The 22,005-nt window shown below is 49.3% G+C and overlaps 1 protein-coding gene across 1 annotated transcript; it reads right to left on the bottom strand.

The window, feature by feature from the left end:
* Nucleotides 1-18,276: 18,276 nt before the first annotated feature.
* LOC149352936 (uncharacterized) lies at nucleotides 18,277-19,729 on the bottom strand. The gene has a single exon (XM_089577256.1). The coding sequence runs from the start codon at nucleotides 19,710-19,712 to the stop codon at nucleotides 18,426-18,428; it is 1,287 nt and encodes a 428-aa protein (XP_089433382.1). The 5' UTR covers nucleotides 19,713-19,729; the 3' UTR covers nucleotides 18,277-18,425.
* Nucleotides 19,730-22,005: the final 2,276 nt, after the last annotated feature.

The following is a 22,005-nucleotide window of genomic DNA, read 5'->3' on the forward strand; positions in this document are numbered from 1 at the left end:
TGGTCGCGTAGGAGGGCTTACAGAGTCTCGTTAAATCTCGTTAAGTCTCGTACGGTGCCCGGATGTTCTCGTTTCAGAGCCCGGATGACTGGAATTCAGTGCCCGGATGACTGGAATTCAGTGCCCGTATGAGTGGATTTCAATGCCCGGATGAGTGGATTTCAATGCCCGGATGAGTGGATTTCAATGCCCGGATGAGTGGATTTCAGTGCCCGGATGATGGCTCTCGGTCTCGGCGTGACGTCACCATACTGCCGACAACGGGGGCTAAAAGCATTTCATGCTTAATACCAATCGCACATCTACTCTGTCGTCGATTTTTTTAAGATTGTGGGAAATGTCGTGATAATATTTGACAACCATCATTTTCTGCTTCGCGAATGGACACTCAAACTAACCATTTATTACAGAAAAGAAACAATCACATAAAACTGATCCGTTTGTTAGAGAACTCCCCTAGCCAGCGTGTCGCAGAAAATTTTGGATGAAACTGGGATTCTTTCTTTCAACAGGGTGTTTGATGTCCGAAACGCTTCTAAATTTTGTTTCCTGCACTTTTCCTCGAACCTTACCTCGATATGGGCATCGGACTCCGCCTCATATAGTCAGAAACGAAACTTGAACCTTCGAAATGTCTTTCAAAACTCATTCGTTCGCACCACGGATACTGGCTGGTTGGCAGCGATATGCGTATGTAAGCAGAGAGGAGGAGGGACCGAGGGAGTTTTCTTAATTAGCGCAGGTTGCGGCATGCTACATGAGAAAGGGTAGGTGAAACTCTGTTTTTTGTTTCCTCTATTGTTGTTTTTTTTATTTTATGTCTGAAACACACCTACCCGCCTTTCGTCCTCCTCCTTCTGCTGGAGGAATTAAGAGCAGTGTGAGCCCAGAAACCATAATTACTACCTTGAGGAGATAATGCCGAAAAATACCGGGCTCTTGTGTTTCCATTTACAGCAAACACCACAATTTATCGCCAACGTAAGTGGCTGCAGAGAAAAAACAAAACATACGATGAAACGCAAGCGTCAAGAAAAAAAGGACACTACAAGAATACAGTCAGAAATGCAATTCAAGGTAGCACAGCCGATGCACTATTAACACTCTGTCCACAGCTGAGGGAATCACACTTGGCAGTTTGTTTTCAGGCGGAGAAAATATTCTGCTTCGCAGGAGCTGTGCGTATTGGTGGGTGTTCCTAGGGGCAGTACAGCCAGCATTTGCATGCAAGAAACGGGGATTACAGTTCTGGATAACGAACTCTACGTCGCCTAATATGGAAAAAAAAAAACGCCACATACAAATGCTGGCAACATCAAGAGGAGCGTTGACACGAAATAAATTGGCATAGCTTTGTTTAGTAATGGTTCATATCACTGAAACAAAACAAAGTAGTAGTATGTAAACGGCCGCGCACTCAATTAATGCAAAAGCGCTGATCGTTGTCAATGCAACCGATAAATAATTAGCAAAGAATAATTGTGAAGGAGTCATTCTGTTGTGTATTTGCTTTGGGACAAGCCTGTATTTCTGTTCTCCACAGCACGGCATTATTTATTAAAATGGTCGAAGATTGAAATTGCTTGAGGTTAACGGGATTGAAATGGCTGACTATTCAGGTTACTTGTGTTGACCAGATAAGTAGTGACATTGTAGTTCAGCTCACTTGTACTTTTCGCCTATACGTCTCAGTCACTTCCAGGAAAAAAAAAACATGGTTGTCGGACAGTGCTTTTACCAAAGTAAATAGCACCTACCGAGTACAGCTGAGGCTACGATCTGAATAAACTGAAGGCAGTTTGCCAGTGTGCCTTTTTGTAATCTGTATAATTCCTCTTGAAAAAATTCCTAAGCGTGTAGATAATGGTCATGCTGAGGTGCTATCATCATATTTTATTAACTTTATTTATTTAAAAACGATGCATTCAAATGCATGCGCAAGCATGCGCTGTACGAAAAAAAGGAGAATACACGTAGTAATTTAATTATTGGGTGATAATAACGGTAAATTATTTGTAGAGCGTTGCATTCAGAGGTCATCAAGGAAAAAGTGAAAATTTTTTCATATCAGTTCTTTCAGAGACGGTCAATATGCAATCGCAGCGTTGGCGGTGGGAAGATCTGTTCCACGGCGGATGGAAGTCCTTGAAGAGGTAATCTTCAGGTTAGATGGAAAATTATATATTCGTTGAAGGAACGCTAGTCGGCCTTTCTCCTTTGGGCGAGTAGTTAAAGATCAGCGAGGCTTACCATGGATGAAAGTGATTCACTTTGTCTAGCATAAATGAAATGAAGAGCTAAACGTTGTATCAACCCTTGTTTTTCTATGTCTCATGACATATGCGGGTCTTTTGCTGTCCGTACATATTTAAGTTCTGGTTTGGAAATAGTCTAATGAGCTTCAAGTTTTAATGAACTTGGATACTTGCCTATACTGTAATTAAGAACTCACTATTTCTTGCGCGCTGAGGAGCATGTACTCTGCATGTGTTTTGTAGATTTTATTAAATATGTTATCTCCACTGTGAAGTATTTATGATAATTTACCTCTCTTTCTCTGTTATTGTGAATGTTTCATACACATTATAATTTGTTAGCTTATTACTGGCGCCCAAAAAAAAAAAACAACGGTTCTTTTCAAAATCTGCCTATTGTCCATCTATCAGGCCAACTTGCAAACAGTTGCAGGGTATCAATGGTAACTAGCTGGTCAGATACGGATTTAACGTTGCTAAAATTTGTACAGGAAATAATTTAACCTAAACTTAATTTTGTATGCTTGGGCAAGATCGTTAATGCAGTTATTAAGTAATAAATAAGACCCATAGCCGGCCACTGAGAATAAACATCTAATAAACAAGGCTCGACTCTATCGATTGAAGTCGATCCCCCCCCCCCCCGTTCTCTCCCCCAAAAGAGCGGAAGTTTACATAAGAAAAACATGCTGAACGCAATCTTTTGGTCGAAAAAAGTGCAAGAAATACATAATTAAAGTGCGACCGTTTTCCTGTAAGAGTAACCCATAAATACGCCCAGTGTATAATTTGACAGGGAACACCTGTCGTTTGCTTTTCTGTGATCTGCTTATATCCAGTGTTGTCGGTAACGCGTTACAAGTAACGGCGTTACCGGTAACGCGTTACTTTTTTCGGTAACTTAGTAACGTACTCGTTACCAGTTCGGAACTGTAACGGGTAACGTACTTGCGTTAACATTTTTCGGTAACGTGAGGTGTCACGTTGCTAGTTACTTATTATTTCAATTGTCCCCCTCCGCCTCTTTTTCAGAAAAAAAAAAACGCCGAAAATGATGTCGCAAATAAACAAAATCTACCGGTGTTCTCGACGACCCTTGTTGCGGTTCGCATGCATGCCAAATAACACCTGCCCTTGACGACGCACTAAACTAAAAAAAATCACGAACCCGCATTCACACACTTGTCTTCACCCCCAAACAACTCACACACACAACTCTCTAAAGAGTGGACGCATGTCGAGCCACCAATGGACCGTTTGCAGAAATCTGTAAGTCAGTTTCTGTGCAAGCTTGTTTTCCAACCAAAAGGTCTCGTTCCCAGGCGACACTCTCGCATTCTTTGTGGAAGCAGTTCCCTCTTCTGAGTAAACTCGGGAATGTCGCCACTTTACTTCAAGATGGCCCCAAGAGAGCCGTCGAAAGAGTACGATGGTACAGCACAGAAAAGGGGATTGCAGTCAACTGGCTGTAGCACCGAAGTAGAGGAAAAAAGGAAATGGGCCTTTGTTAATTCCTGTGCCGGCGGTAGTGAGCTACCTCACACTAAACTTTCTAAAAATTTTCTGCTCAACAACACTGTCGCTCCAACTTTCTCCCGTCATAGCCATACCCCCCCTTCTCCCCTAGCCAGAACAAGGAACAACGCACTCCCCACAGCACTGTGACTAAGGATGGCCTCCCTCCTTTTCCTGCCTAGACTCTGTTGCAAGCAGAGTGCGATCATCCGGAGTTTCCATTCGCTTGAAGAATATGAGCGCGTCGTCAGGGTTTGAGATCTTTTGGTTGGAAAACAAGCCTTGCAGAGAAGACGAGTTATAGATTACAGTTACAGAGAAGACGCACCGATTAAAATTTATGGCCATGGAGTAACGGCAAAGTAACGTGCGGTACTTTTTTTCGGTAACGGTAACGGTAACGCGTTACCTTTTTTTGTAGGCAACGTAGGGCGGTAACGCGTTCTTTTTTTCTTAGCGTAACGAGTAACGTATTTAGTTACTTTATTTCGGTAACGCCTACAACACTGAGCGTATCTTACGAAATTTTGGCGTAAATTATTTCGTGCATTGTGGATTATTTTCCTCCAAGAAACCGTTTATACCAGGTGTTTCAAGGAAACCCACCACTAATTCTTAAATATAGGCTTTCTGAGGTATAAAGATAGATTATTCGGCATAGTAATGCCAGTGTTGGCAGACGGCAAAAAATGGGTCAATATATTAACTAGTGAGACGATTAGCCAATTTTTGATAGTTACCTTTTTTGCTATTATAGCCATTTTGTTGGTAGAGTTATTTGGTACTCAGCAAGGGGCCGACACATCGAACATACAAACTTGGCAATTCTCTGTTTCAATCAGCGCAGAGCGCCGTGGTAGAAAAGCAGCAAACGTCACCAAAAACTCTGTTGACCCTTGACTGCAGCTTGATATATGATGACGAGGTGAAAGTCTGACGAAAGAACAAGCTCCCATATGAGAACTGGTATCGTTCCCATTTATATCCGTCGTGGTGGCTGAGTGGCTGTGGCGTTTGGTTGCTAAGCCCAAGGACGCAGGATCGAATCCCGATCGCGGCGGCCGCGTTTCGATGGGGGCGAAACGCAAAGGCGCCCGTGTGCTGTGCGATGTCAGTGCGTGTTAAATATCCCCAGGTGGCCAAAATTTATCCGTTGCCCTCAACTGCGGCCTGACATGTATCCCACATTGTCGTTCTTCCGTGTCAAGGACAAGTAAATAACTGGCTAACATCGCTCCTAGACTGGTTACTGAAGTGAACAAAAGCCAATTCGAAAAGAAACAATGATGTTCGCTGCCAATCCAGCGGTATGCGTTTCAGTTTTCAGAAAAGGATTGAACAGGACTGGAGGTCCCGTTCTCGTGCCAGTCACAATTCATGAACTAAGGACAACTCGCTCTCGAAGGTATAATGGAACGCTAGCCTGCAGTTGCCTATGCCTCACTTGCCTGCCCAAACCCTGCCTTGTGCGCCGTCGTCTATTCGGTCTCCCAGAAGGAACAAAGGCGTGGCAGGTGGCGAAACAAGGGTGCGCAGCTGAATTCTACTGCGGATTTCCCAATTCCTTCAGAGGTATGACGTCATTCTATGCTGCTGACGCGTGAACAGGTTCGAGGCGGGAGATGCGTGTCACGCCTACAAGTTTCGAGCTCTAATACGAGCGAGGAAAAGGTGGCGCAAGGGAGCCCGCACGAGGGAAGCGAAAACAAATGTGGGCCGATAGAGACGGAGGCTGCACTACGGAGCGCACTTCAAAGAATCAATTCATTTCGGCGTTGGTGATTTATTTCGCCTTCCGCGGCTTGGCCCTCAGGAAACGAAGCAGGAGGGGCGGCGCGGGCTGAGCGGAGCAGCAGGCCAGAGGCCGGCGGCGGTCGACCGAGCGCTGCGCGGGCGAATTTGGGCACGCATGATTTATAGGGGGCGCTGTTTCCGGAGCAGCGGCTCTATTCATCATTAAGGAGGCTTTCGAATCTGCTTAACGTAATTTAATGACGATGGATGATTGTCCCCGCAGCATGGCTCGGCTCGTCGGTGCGGTTTCGGGTACGGTACGCAGCGAGCGTTTCCTTTTTAAGCCTTGCTCCGCCTCCGCGCTGTACGAGCGAGCGCGGAGAGCATACCGAGCTCTCTTCTGGGCGAAAATCCTCTTCTGCGGATCCTGCGCTTGGGGCACCGTGGACTTTGTGCTGGGTTTTCTTTTCGAGCTCGTTTACCTTGTTTGAGCGTAGACCATGACTTTATTCTGCGTCGGTTCTTTTCCAAGCAAGTCTGTTTCGCGGTGTGGATCCCCATCTAGAGAAGTGGGAGGAAGGGGAGGGCTACGGGGCTGCTTCTGTCTACGACATCAATGTCACGTGAATTTGCGTTGCAGCGCTGTCACAAGAAGACGGGGCGCGTGCGTACTCCGACGCGGACTGGACGTGCTGCCATCAGGCAGCGTTGCTCGAGATAACGCTGGCCACCTTAGTCAACTCCGCACCGGACACTTAGGGAAGGATGGGTGGAAGTTACCGACATACATGCAGGTGCAGTGCGTTCGCTTAAGCGCGTATATTACGCAACAGCAATCCTTCTATATATTTGTCTTGTATTGTGCTTCTGAGAAAGTGCTTGTAAATACCATGAATACTATATAAGTATGTGCCACAGCAGCCTTCACATGGCACCCAGGGGAGGGGCGGAGACAGCATATACCAGCACTATGCTGAAACTCTCAAAGCAGATCGCAGTGCTGCTCCAATATGCTTTGCCGCAAAGCTATATTGGTTGCCAGAATCCCGTAGACAGTAGCTGTTAGTCCAATGCTTTCGGGGAATTCCAAGGTGGAGTAGATTTGTAATAAGGGAGTAATTGCTCATCACTTCACCCAAAACCATAATCTAACCACACGTTCAGTTTTGTTTGTTAACGGGAAAAAAAGAATTGCGCTCTTACTGGCGAAATATTTTACTCGTCACAAAGACAACCTACACGTTCCTGCAGATGGATCAGATTAGCACACAAATATCAGGTTCCCAGGAGCGCATTACGGCTTTACTTGGGCAGATGCTAATGAGCAATTACTCCCTTACTACAGGAGCTGGGCATCGAATTTTCCTCGCGAAGTACTCAAGTCACTCATGGAGCAGGGTGGCCTTTCTTGTTGCCGATAACCACTCGGTCGAGAAGGCGGTCGGTACATGACCAGGAGGCAATCCAGTCGAAGGCCATGAGCACAATACTGACAGTTTTCATGGTCGATGATGCGCGAATGAGACAGTGTCGGAGAGGGGGAGTTCAGAAGCTGTTCAAGCATCGCTACCGAACGCTGAACATCCAACAAGTGATCGAGGTTCTGTTGTCATGCAAACGAGGCTTCGTTTTTCTTATTTTGCGTTACTTGACCACCATCTCATGAACGTCCTCAACGATATAAAACAAAATTTCAGCATCATACTGCTGCGCAGTAAAATTTTCCATTGAGTCTCTTCGCATTCTAAACGCCTTCGGAAGCGCACAACCAAATTTGCGTCAAGGTCTGTGCATCTACGCCAGGCTAAAAACCTCTGCTTTCTTCTATCTTAGCAAAATTTGTAGCGTGCTAACATGGGCAAAGATTTCTTTGCTTTCCAAATGTTGAGCTGTTCTTTTGGGTATGACTTTGCTTTCCTATAAACTGCGGATTCGGGCTCAGGGTGCAGCTGCCCGCGCCGACTATGTACGGCACTTTATTCAGTTTTCCAAGAATGTCAACGAGCCGCCGCGGTGGCTCAGTGGTTATGGTGCTCGGCTGCTGACCTAAAAGACGCAGGTTCGATCCCGACCGCGGCGGTTGAATTTCTTTGGAGGAGAAATTCTAGAGGCCCGTGTACTGTGCGATGTCAGTGCACGTTAAAGAACCCCAGGTGGTGGAAATTTCCGAAGCCCTTCACTACGGCGTCTCCCATAGCCTGAGTTGTTTTGGGATGTTAATCCCCATAAACCAAACCAAACCAAACCAAAGAATGATATCAACGTGTACCGATACCACAGGCTAACAACGCGCGTTTTTCAATGACGGTATTAGCCCAGTTATGCGCACAGACCTCTCATATTATCCAGCGAGATTAATTTTGCTCGTTTAAAATTGCCTTTTCCTACGCTAAAACTTTCACGCTCTTTGAACAAATATAGGCGAATTTTATTATTTTTTCATTCCATCAATTCTGTTGCTTTCAGCTGGTCCCATTGCTTTCGCTGTCCGAATCTAATCTTTGACCTAACAAGAAAGAAATTACCAAGAGAGTTTAGTCCAAAAATTGTTTTTATGGATCGAATGCCATGAACTGTATATAGCCTTAGCTACATTCTCCAGACAAACAAATGGGATGCTCATCGTTTTTGCGGGCTACTTGCTGTTTCGTGATCCTACAGTGTTTTCTCCAAATATTCCTATTGTCGTCCTTCGCTGAATTTTCACATTTTTGTTTGCCGACGTCAGAAGATATTTACGGTCTTGCAGGGGCACTATTTTACTCGTCACAAAGGCGAGGAATGGTGCCCACACATGGCTCAGATTCCCACACATGTATCGAGCTCTCAAGAGCGCATTGAATATTTTTCTCAGGAGCAGGAAATGACAGCACAAGGCACAAGGAGTGTCTGGCGCTGCCCAGCAGGAGTTGTTTTGGTGCACCTGCCCCCCCCTCCCTCTCTTGCAGAGGTCTTTGCTGGCTGCGACCGAAAGCGATGGGCACCGAGCGCGTTTTCCGATAAGTGCTTTGGTGGCAAACAAAATGGCCGCCGGTACCGACAAGTGTGAAAGACGCAGCAAACGCCATTCGACGCACACGCTATAGATGATCTGGCGGTGGAAAGGGGAAGCTCCCTCTGGCGCCGTTGAAGGGAGCCATTTTAGGTGTGGCGGCCCAATCTCGCTAATGAACCCATATCCGAGGCCGTCTGCCACTAAGAGCCGATTAGTCACGTATGGTGGCCCGCAGTCTTCGGCAGCTGACATGCCCAACACTTCGGCATCAATCCCCTTGACGCTGCCCACTCGACTATACCTGCCCGCTCTCGTCTCTTGCAAACACGTTGCTGCAGGGAGCCCCGCAAAGGAAACCGAGACAAGCGCGAGGGAAATTTCGCGCTGCAAGTCGCTGCAGAAATCGCGCGCGTCCAGCGTGCACAAGAGCGACGCTTGTGGCAATTTCCTGAGTTTAGAGGGAGCTATCGACTGCTAGAACAGCGCAGCCACTGTATACCACAGCGGCGGGTGAAAACTGGAAAAAGGAGAAGGAAAGAAAACAGTCCGGACGACCACGTCGTCGCAAGCGAATGTCCTCCCAGTCTTACAGTGGCAGGCCCAGAGCGTCAAGTTTTTCAACGTATATAGTCGCGCCCGAAGACCACGGCGAGAAAATTTAGCTGTGCATTAGCCAGCAATGGACCATCGTGCAGTGAACAGCGCAATCTCAGACACACTCAGTAGAACGAACAACGAGACGAACACGGTGCTTTCTAACAACTGAAGGTTTATTTCCGGCGACATCGAGTTAATACCGAGATGACGCGAAAGAGATTCAGAAAATGCGTGCCGAGAACAATAACAAAAAAATAATGCTCAGGATAAGACCGAGGCAATGATTAAGCTTCCCCGAGAAGTGACAGCTCCAAGTGAAGCAGTGCAATTGAAGGGCTGCTGACTCACGAAATTCCACGGCCTTCTAATCTTCAGAGCCTCGGTTATTTCGTCTCATTCTTCGTCCTACTTTGTGTGCACCAGATTGCGCTGTTTACCACTACATGAGCCCGCCAAAAACATCTTACGTCAACAACTCATTGGAGCAAGAAGTACTGGTGCCTTTTCAGAGAAGACGAGACGCTGAACAATTATAAGGAAGCATAACTTTCTGCGGATCATCGCTAATCAAACGGCATTTGCACTATCCCAGAATGCTTTGGAAATGGCTGGCATGCGAGTATTTGGCTTGTCGGTGCCTTAACCGTCTCATTCAGAGTTAGCACCGAATCTGCTCACTCTGAGCAGGAGAATCCAAGTAGAATTTACGGTTAGAATCGTCGACCTCTGTCTTAGTGCGAGATTCACGAATAGTTATCTGAATCGTCCTTGAGACAGCTCAACCGACCCGCAACTCAACCGAATGCTTAGATCACCTGGTTGGCTGTAGCCTGTAGGTACACTGGTGTGGAAAGCCTCGTGGTAGCTGAAAGGAACGCGAAGAGAGCCCGAGGAATGAAAGAACAACAAATCACAATTTTTAGCTCAAGCGCTAGGGGCGTTTTCTTTCAAAATCAATCGGGGAGAGATACCGAGCTCTATGATCGCAGTGATTATGCAGTTCCTCGATGCAGACTGGAGGGCAATTAAAGCGTTCTCTTCTTAGTCAACGCGGGCGAGAAAGAGAGAAAGGGAGAGAGCCGGACACTTGTGAACTCGGCGTGGCATATTGCGGTTCTTCACGCTTCCAGCGCATGCGCACGCCGAAGAGCGCACGCTCGGGACGGAGCGCATGATTAAGCGTTCCGAGGTGCGGAAGAGATTAATGACGAGCGGTTTAGTGCCACCCGCTGTTATTTATGGAAATGACACGCCTGCCCGCGCGCGTGCGCTCGTAGGCCTTGGGCTCCGAGGGGCCTCCTCCGCCGTGAGGTCCCTCGCCGGCAGAGAGAGGAAATTATCGCGGCGCGCGCAGCGCCGACCAACTTCCCCGTCTCCCTCCGTGTCTCTCCTTTCTGTTCTTGTCCTCCCGGTTCCAGTCCCCCATCGCGTGTTTGCATCCGAGGAAGCACCGGCTGCTGCTGGTGCTGCTGCCCCGTAGCTGCGTGGCGTGGGCCCTTTGCATACTAACTCGGCGCCTGAAATTCGCGCTATCATTAACAACGCGGATGCGCGCTGCTTCTGCTGCTGCCTCTTCGGCGGCCGTGTTGCGGGTGCGGTGCGAGCCCGCGCGTGCGCTCGCCGGAGAGGCATGGCCGCCGCCGCCTGGGTCCCAGCGCGAGGCGGCGCGGTGCACAATTAACTGGACGGGCATAAATCATCCGCCTCGTCGTCGTCTTGGTAATTATTGTCACGCCGTTGATCTCCGACGGCGGCGCTGGGGGAGGCCGTGCTGTTCGTGCCTCTCCTTCTCGGGCCCTGATGATGAAGGATGATGGCCGGCACAGCTGAGTGCTCCGTTGCTGCCGGGATGGCGATGGAAGAGGGGGGGGGGGGGGGGGGGGGGAGGAAGCGGCCGCCAGTGACACGCGCGCACGCCGCCCGCCCGCCCAGCGCTCGCCCACCTGCGGCCGCGGCGCCGTGTGAGGTCCTCCGGCGCTGCAAAACTGACGAGAGCGCATCGCGCGAATCAGGCGTCGAGCGAGTGTTGCCTGCTGCTCCTGCTTGGGAAATAAAATCTCTTCCGGTTTTGCCACTGCGCGCTACAGACGTGCTTTTTCTTTAAAATTTGTCTAGGCGCAGATACTTCTGACAGTGCGCTGTCGCTGTGACTGAAGTTTCCTTGTTAGCAAACTCTTTTCCAGACGAGGCTTTACTTGAGGGGCGACCAAGGGAACACGGACGTGTTTTTTTATGGCTTGTCCTGTGAACGGCGCGATATGCTCTCGCACGTGTACCTAGCAGCCGCGATCTGCGGAGACAAGAAAATATGGTTGCGTGTCTTAGCATTTCTATCAAATCGCGTGACGCCTGCTTAACTGACGAACCTGACAAAGAACAGAAACATTCACCTGACAGGCTCCATGCACGTGTGAAAGGACAGTTGGATAAAAAAAAAGGAAAATACAGAAGTTCGTAGGTTTAATGGGTGCCTACCGAGGGGGCACTTATTACCAATGTAATGATGCCGAATGCCGCGTTTCTTATTGACACTACAAGACTATTAATCTTCCTCCAGCTATCTTACACCTCGAGCCAATTAACTCACTCAGCCATTAAACACGAAGTTGTACATTTCTTCCGCGAATGCGAAGCAACAGCGTCGGCGCCCCGCAGCATGGCGGGTGCACTGATTGCACAGAGTCCGCAAACTCAGACGAACGTCGAGAGGCGAAACGTCAAACAAAGCCAATCTTACACGAGTGCACCGTGTCTGCGGTGGCGAGAGAGATTCAATCTCCGCCGACAAGTTCCGCGAAGGAAAACGAGAGGGAAGTGCGAGTCGGACGTCTCGAGGTCCTCCCGCTCGGGCAAATTTCTCCGAGATATATCGCGCGCGGGCGCCGATATGTCACACCCAGTGAGTGCCGCCCCACGGGTGCTCTCTTCCGCCGGTGGCTTCCGGCGTAAAAATTGAATCATCCGCGTCTTCTCTCCCACCGTAGCCGCCGCTGACAAGTGTTCTACACGAGCGGGGCGACGCTGTGGCGGACTACGGGGGCGACCGACGCTTGTCCGGGCGAAGTGGCGGCTGTCACTGCGCGCCCGAGTCCATTACGGAAAACTGGCTGTCAGCGCTCGACCACTCGGGCCCGCTTTCTAGCGGCTATCAACTCCGCGAGGCGCGCGCAGGGCCCCCAGCGAGCGCGCTTTGATCTGCCAGGGCGCCGGCCGGTTTTACGCCTCCAGTGAAAAAAAAAAAAAAAATGCTAGAAAGAGACTACGTTGGGACCCCGACTGTGTGCGCCGCGACTCCAGTGAAGCGCAGACCGTGTTTGATCTCGGGCGCCGCGCGCATCGTCGCGCAAAGTGCCGGCCCTAGTAGAGTGTCTTCATGGCACGCATCTTGAATTTCGGAGCTGAAGTGACGGATATCCCCTCCTCGTTGTGTACCCATCCAATGCGAGCACCGCGTGCAATAGATGGAAGTTTGCGTAGCTTCAAGACAAAGCCACAACTCTCCCGTCTCTCTCTCTCTCTCTCTCTCCCGATCTCCTGCCATAGCGTATAAGCCTATACGCACTGCCACGAGAACCTTTTGACCATTGGTGCTCTGACAAAAACAACTGCAAGATAGGGTAATGACTGACTCTGGAGCGTGGCTCGTACCGCCAGATAAACTTTATCAGAGCATGAAATTATCGTAAACTATTACTCCTCGCGTGACGCAGTGACACCCTGCGGGAAACAAAGAAAGGAAGTAGTATCTAACACATAAATAAAAAGAAGATCCAACTAACTCTAAATCAATCGCGTGGAGTCCAGAACAAGAACCGTGAAGAAAGCCAGAGGAACAACGGTGCAAGTTCGAGCAGAACAGCGCGGAAATAAGCAGGAGAGTTGCGCCTTATTCGTGGAATCAAATCAGAACCAAATGAATGCACAAGCAAAAAAAAAAACGTGCCTGTTCTTCTTTAATTTACAGCTATACCAAACTAGCTATCATAACAACAGGCGCCGAAAACCGCGGGAAGTGCTGCTCATGCGTTCACCAGGAAACGGTGGCAGTTGTGCAAGGTGCTCTCCATACAGCGTGATTTGTTCAGATTTCAAAAAATAAATGGTGCGTGCACTAGCGGAATAAGTTACGTGCCCTATTTTTGAATCTGCATGCTTTTGCTGCACATACTACTATCGGCTAGGATGACTTATTTTCTACAGTTTAGCCACTCCATGCGTTCTGCTGTTATTCCCGTAGTCTAGTCCCTCTAGCTTCCATTCAATGTTGTAACTGTTGATAGCTCAAGTTTGTATTATACTGTGTCCCTTGAGTATTGCCTTAATTTTGCAGGGACTCAGTGACTATAGCGCAAGCTGCTAAGGGCTCAAATGTTTTGTGCATGCAGCTGTAACATTTATGCTATAATAAATTGTATTAAATAGAAGTAGAAAACGTTAAAAGCAAACGGTGAACGCGATGCTTAATTCATGCAGCTCATTTTCTTGTATTGCAATGCATTCAGCAGACATGCTTCATATTAGGAAGGATAAAATCACTGAACACTTGTCCCACAACGTATATGTGCTAAAGAAAGGGGTTGTATGGCCGGTTCTTTTTTTTTTTTTTATCTAAAGCCGCTTAGATCGGGCTGAATAGAAAAGATATCATCAAAGCGCCTGTTTCCCTCTGTTGGCCCTGGTTGTAAGCGACAGCAAAGACGAAGAACATGCGGACTGCCGTAGAACAGCGCTCGAACTTGCAGCGTTGCTAACACAGCTGCGGTGGGCGGGGTACTCACGGGGCGAGCCGCTCAAATGAGCCTCATGTTCGGCACACTGCGGCTGCAGGAGGAAGGTCCCATCGAGAATTCTCAGCGAATGCGGCTATCTCTGGCTTGTCCACATGTTTTCTGAAAAGAAAGCAATGGACATTTCATGGGGGCTCTCGTTACCAATGAGCCCGCATTTATTTTTGTTGCGTTTGTTCATGTGAATGCTCTGTAGAATTCATTGCACATGGAACTTTAGCAACGTAGACAAAGTATAGTTGAGGCGTAAAAAAATGAATAAGAAAATTTTCTTCTCCCGCAGACAGGCAACTTTTGTAGGACCATAATCGCGGCTTGTATCGTTCTCTGCAGCGAATTAAAATTAAGTGGAGTCAAAGCAGGAAAAGCCAATAATCAGACCAGGTGCCTTACTCAAGTTTGTAAATGTGAGTGGCCAGTGAACAACGGTACTGATCTCTGGGCACCATTTTCAATTCCCAACTAGTTCAAGTTTAATTTTAACAAGTGTGATCCTAAACTGAATTGGCATTGACAATGGTGCCAAGCGATTACTACAGCGAGTCTTGGAACTAAAGACGTACTTCGCAGCGGTCATGCCAACATCTGAACGGCTACACGTTCAGGCAGTGCAGACAAACACGAACCAACGAAGAATTTTGCATAGTCATGTTATGGTGGGCAGAAGAGAGAACAAAATATTCCTGAAGATTCGCGATCACATTCTTTGTCTCAGATGTGCGTGGCTCTTAGTGTGTATGTGTATATATATATATATATATATATATATATATATATATATATATATATATTGTAACGGGGGGTTTGTTACGAGGTACTGGGGCGACGGGAACGGCAACGGCAGCAGTCTCGGATCAGCTCGGCAAAAGACACACAAGCGTTGCGCTGGCAAAAACTCTCGAGAACACTGTCACCTCGTCTTCGTCTTTTCAAATCATCCGACGCATCTTCTTCTTTATCCTTACAATCGCCCCGGGGACAAGAGGAGCCATCCTGGCGACTTAGGATGACGGCAAGACGGCGGGGTCGTAGTAGGGCTTGAGGCGCTGGACATGAACGGTCTCCCGTCCTCGGCGGCGGAGATCAGGAGACGGCGTGAGGGGTTCCACGATATAATTAACCGGAGAGGTGCGCTCCAGCACACGGTAGGGACCATGGTACTTCGCAAGAAATTTTGAGGAGAGACCGGGAGTTCCTGAAGGGATCCAGAGCCACACAAGTGCGCCAGAAGTGTAGTTCGGGGAGGTTTGGTCGTGGTCGAGGCTGGAGCGCTGGCGATGCTGGGTGTCAGTCGTGAGTGACCGGGCAATTTGGCGGCAGGCTTCAGCGTGTTGCGCGGCTTCGGAAACAGGCCGATATTCGGATTCATCAGGGCGATAAGGGAGAATTGTGTCGATAGTAGCAGAGGGTTGGCGGCCGTAAAGTAGGAAGAAAGGAGAGAATCCGGTGGTAGACTGCGTAGCGGTATTATACGCATAAGTAACGTACGGAAGGACGAGATCCCAATTCGTGTGGTCAGAAACGACGTACTTGGAGAGCATGTCTCCGAGTGTGCGGTTAAATCGTTCAGTGAGGCCATTGGTCTGCGGATGATAGGCGGTGGTAGTTCGGTGAATCGTGTTGCACTCTTGGAGAAGCGCCTTCACCACCTCAGATAAGAACACGCGGCCTCGGTCACTGAGCAGTTCACGAGGTGCACCGTGGCGAAGGATGAATCGGTGCAAAATGAAGGAGGCGACGTCCGTCGCTGTGGCAGCCGGAAGGGCAGCAGTTTCGGCATATCGTGTAAGGTGATCCACCGCTACTATAGCCCAACGGTTGCCGGCTGCAGTGTATGGAAGCGGACCGTATAAATCAATGCCAACGCGGTCGAATGGGCGTGGAGGGCATGGTAACGGCTGCAGCTCAGCAGCAGAACGATGGGGAGGTGTCTTGCGACGTTGGCAGGGCATGCATGAGCGGACGTACTTCATGATAAAGGTGTACATTCCGCGCCAGTAGTAGCGCAGCCGTATGCGGGTGTAGGTCTTGAAAACGCCCGCGTGACCGCTGTGGGGGGCAGCATGGAAATATGCGCATATCTCCGAGCGTAAGTGACGTGGAATAACGAGCAGCCACTTGCGACCTTCGGAGTTGTAGTTACGGCGATAAAGTAGGGTGTCACGAATCGCAAAATGGGCAGCTTGGCGGCGGAGCGCACGTGACGGTGAAGCAGCCGTCGGGTTGGCGAGAAAGTCAAGAAGGGAAGCGATCCATGGATCCATGCGTTGCGCTGAAGGCATGTCGCTGAGGCGAAGCAAGGGCAGAGAAGCGTCGGAGGTGGAAAGGCTGGCGATCTCGGCTGGAAGGGGGCAGCGTGACAGTGCATCAGCGTCTTGGTGCTTGCGGCCGGTGCGATACACGACGCGGATATCATATTCTTGCAAGCGAAGGGCCCACCTAGCGAGGCGGCCGGAGGGGTCTTTCAGGTTGCAAAGCCAACAGAGCGCATGGTGGTCGGTCACAACGTCAAAAGGGCGCCCATAGATGTACGGTCGAAACTTCGCGAGGGCCCATACAATCGCCAAACACTCTTTTTCAGTTACGGAGTAGTTGCGTTCTGCTGGTGTGAGTGTGCGGCTAGCATAAGCAACGACGTATTCGTCAAAGCCAGGTTTTCGTTGGGCGAGGACAGCGCCGAGGCCAACACCGCTGGCGTCCGTGTGAACTTCGGTAGGAGCGGCCGAGTCGAAATGGCGCAGAATGGGCGGCGCCGTGAGGAGACGGCGCAAGGTGTTGTATGCGTCGTCGCACGCTGGAGACCACAGTGATAAATCCGCACTTCCAGACAGCAGTTGAGTCAAAGGCGCAGCAATGGACGCAAAGTTGCGAATAAACCGGCGGAAATACGAGCACAAACCCAGGAAGCTGCGCAGGTCTTTGATGGAGGTAGGTTTGGGAAAGTCAACCACAGCACGAAGTTTCGCTGGGTCGGGACTGACGCCCTGCTTAGAGACAACATGACCTAAGATGGTTAATTGACGGGCGGCAAAACGGCATTTTTTTAAGTTCAGCTGCAGGCCGGCGTCAGAGAGGCAGGTGAAGACGTGCTTCAGACGGGAGAGGTGGGTGTCAAAGTCCGGGGAAAAGACCACAATGTCGTCGAGGTAGCAAAGGCATGTCTTCCACTTAAGTCCGCGCAAAATGGTGTCCATCATCCTCTCAAAAGTCGCGGGGGCGTTACAAAGCCCGAAGGGCATCACCGTAAATTCATACAAGCCATCCGGTGTCGCAAAGGCGGTTTTGGGGCTATCGGCTTCTTTCATAGGAACTTGCCAGTACCCGGAACGCAAATCGAGGGAGGAAAAGAGTTCGGCCCCTTGCAAAGAGTCCAGAGCGTCGTCTATGCGCGGCAGGGGATAGACATCTTTGCGCGTAATCTTATTAAGGCGGCGGTAATCTACACAGAAGCGTATGGAGCCATCCTTCTTTTTGACGAGCACCACAGGCGACGCCCATGGGCTGCTTGAGGGCTGAATGACGCCGCTATGGAGCATCTTGTCGACTTGGTCTTCAATTACTTGGCGCTCGGCGACAGACACACGATAGGGATGTTGTCGCAGCGGTGCGTGGTCACCTGTGTCGATGGCATGGGTGACAGTGGAAGTTTGGCCCAAGGAACTTTGATGTGAGTCAAATGACGAGCGAAACTGATTAAGTAAAGTGAGAAGCTGTGCCCTTTGCGGCGCTGGAAGGTTGTCGTCGATGGAGCGAAGGAATGCTTCGGTTGAGGAGGGATCGGGCGCAGCAGTAGGTGGGCTGAGTGCGGCTATGGAGAGGTGCGGCGCGTCGTCTATCTCTTCGCGGATGAGCAGAGACGCGAATGGTTGTACCGTGCCGAGACATTCACCTAGGCGCAAGGCGTTGGGGAACGAGAATGGGTTAGACACGAACAGTACGGAGAGGCCAGCGGATATAGTCAGTACGGCGTATGGCAGAGGCAGACATTTGCGGTGCAGAAAGATAGGGGACGGAGTGAAGAGGACAGTGTCGTCGCGAAGAGGGCCGCAAGAGAGGGGTACGAGGACTGAAGAGCAGGGAGGCAGGTCAATGTCTTCGGCAACGAGGGCCTTAACACAGGCACCAGGAGGGGCAGTGTCCAAGACAGCTTCGGGCAGGTGAGAGAACTCGACTTCGGCTCGAGCACAATCGATGATAGCAGCATGGCGCGATAGGAAATCCCAGCCCAGGATAACAGCATGAGAACAGCAGGGCAGTACGACGAATTCGACGGCATAGATGGTCCCCTGGATTACAACGCGAGCGGTACGCGCTGCTGATGGCTGGATGTTCTGAGCGCTGGCAGTGCGCAGTGAGAGTGCGTCCTTACTTTTCTTAAAGAACTACACAGCTTTGCGTCCATGACGGAAACGGCAGCACCAGTGTCGACAAGCGCCATGACAGAAACGCCGTCGACGGAAATTTCAATGAGGTTAGCGGCTGACGGATGAGGCCTTTCGAAGTTCGTTGTGGACGCAGTTCTCGCCTCAGGAACTGCGGCGCCTAGTTTTCCTCCTGGTTAGCGGTGGGGCGACGTCGCATAGGCGAGATAGACCGGCGTCGTGGAGAAGAGGGCCGGCGGCTGGAGAGGGTAGAACGGTCCGGCGAGAAAGTACGACTTTGCGGCGGCGCAGCTGGCACAGAGTACTGACTCGGTGGGGGCCAGTACCCAGGAGCTTGGGGAGGAATTTCCGCGTCCGGGAGACGACGGCGGCAATGCCGAGCTACATGACCTGGGAGACCACAAAAGAAGCAAATCGGCCGATTGTCCGTTGTGCGCCAGGAATCGCTGACCCTTGGAGTAGGTCGACGGTAAGCCACTGGCCCTCGCAAATGCGCCGGAGGCGTACTATAGATTGGCGGCTGCGGTCTTGCGACGACATCGGCATACGTCACTGGAGCCGAGACAGGAGGCGGTCTCGCGACGGCTTCGGCATATGTGAGCGGAGCCGCCACAGGTTGTGGTCTGGCGACAACGTCAGCGTATGTCAGCGGAACCGTGACAGGTGGTGACGGATGAGCCGGTGGAAGAGCCTCAGCAACTTGCTCTTGAATTGTATGTCGGAGCGCTGGAGTCAGATATGATGGTCGGTCGTGAGCGCTCGGCAGAAAGGAAAGTTGACGTGCCACTTCTTCCCGCACGAAGTCTTTAATCTGCTGTAGCAGCGAAGGGTCAGGAGCAGGTGTGAGCCCAGCGAGCGACTCAACCTGCTGTGGCCGCTGGCGTGTCAGAATCCTCTGCTTGCGCAGCTGCTCAAAGCTTTGACACAGCGTGACGACTTCAGCAACGGTACGCAAGTCGCGCGCTAGAAGCATCTGAAAAGCGTCGTCATCGATGCCTTTCAAGATGTGTTGGATCTTGTCGGCTTCCGACATACGAGCGTTTACCCGCTTGCACAAGTCGACGACATCTTCAATGTAGCTAGTGAAGCTTTCACTAGCCTGCTGAGATCGTTCACGCAGTCGCTGTTCGGCTCGGAGTTGCCTGACAGCCGGTCGACCAAATACGTCTGCAAATTTAGTCTTAAAGGTGGACCAGGTTTGAATATCTGCCTCATGGTTGCGATACCATAGGTTAGCCACACCGGCGAGATAAAAGATGACGTTGTTTAGCTTCGTCACATCGTCCCATTTGTTGTATACGCTCACCCGCTCGTACGATGTGAGCCAATCTTCAACATCGTTCTCGTCAGTCCCGCTGAAAATGGTCGGGTCCCGTTGACGAAGGGAGCCGGCACAGATGACAGCCTGGCCCACTTGTACGGCCTGGTGTTGGACGTCCTCAGGCATCTTGCGCGTCGGGAGAGCACGACTACGGAGTTCCAGGGCCGATGTTTTTACCCCGGCTTCTCCACCAAATGTAACGGGGGGTTTGTTACGAGGTACTGGGGCGACGGGAACGGCAACGGCAGCAGTCTCGGATCAGCTCGGCAAAAGACACACAAGCGTTGCGCTGGCAAAAACTCTCGAGAACACTGTCACCTCGTCTTCGTCTTTTCAAATCATCCGACGCATCTTCTTCTTTATCCTTACAATATATATATATATATACGAGGGGGTACCCAAAAGAAACCGGACTTATTTTTGTTTGAACTTATTTGTTCACATTTTCAGCACAGACCTTCAATATCCTTCAAAGTATTCCCCACTTGCAATGATACCTTTGTCGAATCTTTCATTCCATTTTTCAAAACATTGTTTAAATTCATCTTTTGTGATGCTTGACAGTCCCTCCGTCGTTTTTTTCTTCACCTTAGCAACATCAGCGAAACGCTTTCCATTCAACTGTCTTTTCATTCTACGAAACAAAGAAAGTAGCACGTGGCAAGGTCGGGTGAGTATGAAGGTTGAGGAACAGAGGTCATGTCATTTTTGGTCCGAATTTGTCGTAGAGACAGGGCTGTGTGAGCAGGGGCATTGCCATGGTGGAAAAACCAGTCACCCGTCTGCCACAAATCAGGCCGCTTCCACCAAACACTGTTGCCCAATCTTTTCAAAACACCCAAAGAGAAAGCTGGTTAACTGTCTGACCCTGCGGAACAAATTCTGAATGGACGACTCCTCTCAAGTCGAAAAAACAAATCAGCATTGTTTTGAGGTTTGGTTTCACCTGGCGAGCTTTCTTGAGGCGAGGTGAATTTGAAGTTTTCCATTGGCATGACTGTTGCTTTGATTCAGGATTTAATTCAGGAACACTTGAGTTGTCCCCATAGCATCGTCCTTGAACGTCTTTCTGAATATTTCAAGAGTTTCCGTTCCACTTTTTCCGATAAAAAATCAGAATTTCACCGGCGCATGCTGTTCACGAAAATAAGCCATTGCAAAAACGACACTCACACAAAACAGTCGTTACTCTAAAACCCTGCCTAAACTAGTCTGACCTCCTTCAGTGACTCCACTCGGCTTACTGACTCTGGAATGTTCGTTCTATGCGCTCCTAGCGGCAAAACGCGGTGCCACAGAAGCTGTGCCGATTCAAAAATGTAGTCCGGTTTCTTTTGGGTACCCCGTCGTGTATATATATATATATATATATATATATATATATATATATATATATATATATATATATATATATATATATATATATATATATATATATATATATATATATATATATATATATATATATATATATATATATTGCGTGCGTCTGCTGTTGTGAAAGAGCATAGATACCCTCGCGTCCGAACTGATTCGTCGTCCGTGCGCTCGCGGAGACGAACCGAGCTGCACACTTAGCGAAAAGGAAGGCAGGACAGACACGACGCAGGCATATCATAACCTTATTTTTATTATTCACATGTATCGAGAAGCAAATATTGCCCAAGTATTTGCTGCCACCAAGGCATCACGCTCATTAAATGCGAAGAGAGCAGTTGAAGGGGCCCACAGTAAAATTTAATTAAATTAGGAACTTCCGAGTGTCGAATTTTGCACCACCCCTGGGGCAAAATGCGACACTGCATGGGTAGAAATGAGGCGCCCTTCCCAAGTTAAGATATTACTGAGTTTTGCGGTCACTGCGCACGAAGTTAACTCCATGGACACCAAAGCAATCTTAAGTGCTCCGCCGGAAAGAGTGTGGTGTTCGTATTCTAAAGAAACTGCGTATTTTCTTCTCATATTGCATCACTTTGTTTACTGTTCTGTGTTAAGGAGACCAAAACGATTTGTGGCATCAGTGATACTTGATGCTCTCCAGAGCTTTCTCTTTGTCTTGTTTTTTTCTTGCCTCTCGGTTATCATTGCTTGTCTTTCGAACCTCGCGACCATCCTAAATAGCGGTAAAACAATGGCATAGTTTTAGAGAAAGTGATAAAACCATTATCGTTACTTTAAATCCTGCAGAACATTATACAATGTCGCCTTTTGCCCCCCGTGTAGCTTGCTGCTAAAATAATACCTTTGCAAGAAAGTGACTCGAAAACATTCTTTAACTTTGCATAAGACCTATAACTAATTATAATAAATAAATACCTACGTTAATCCAAAGCGCTTGGTTGGTTGCGCTGCACAGTGTTGAAAAATGTGGCGTGACGAATTTCCAGCCTTTTCGACTTCTTTCTTGTTAACCGAAGCT

The sequence above is a fragment of the Amblyomma mixtum genome, chromosome 3, assembly GCF_055824585.1.
Source record: "Amblyomma mixtum isolate Tamu chromosome 3, ASM5582458v1, whole genome shotgun sequence".
In the NCBI taxonomy this organism is placed as follows: domain Eukaryota; kingdom Metazoa; phylum Arthropoda; class Arachnida; order Ixodida; family Ixodidae; genus Amblyomma; species Amblyomma mixtum.

Excerpts from the sequence above, each read along its gene's own strand:
- LOC149352936 (XM_089577256.1), bottom strand. The coding sequence starts at position 19,712 with ATGCCTGAGGACGTCCAACACCAGGCCGTACAAGTGGGCCAGGCTGTC.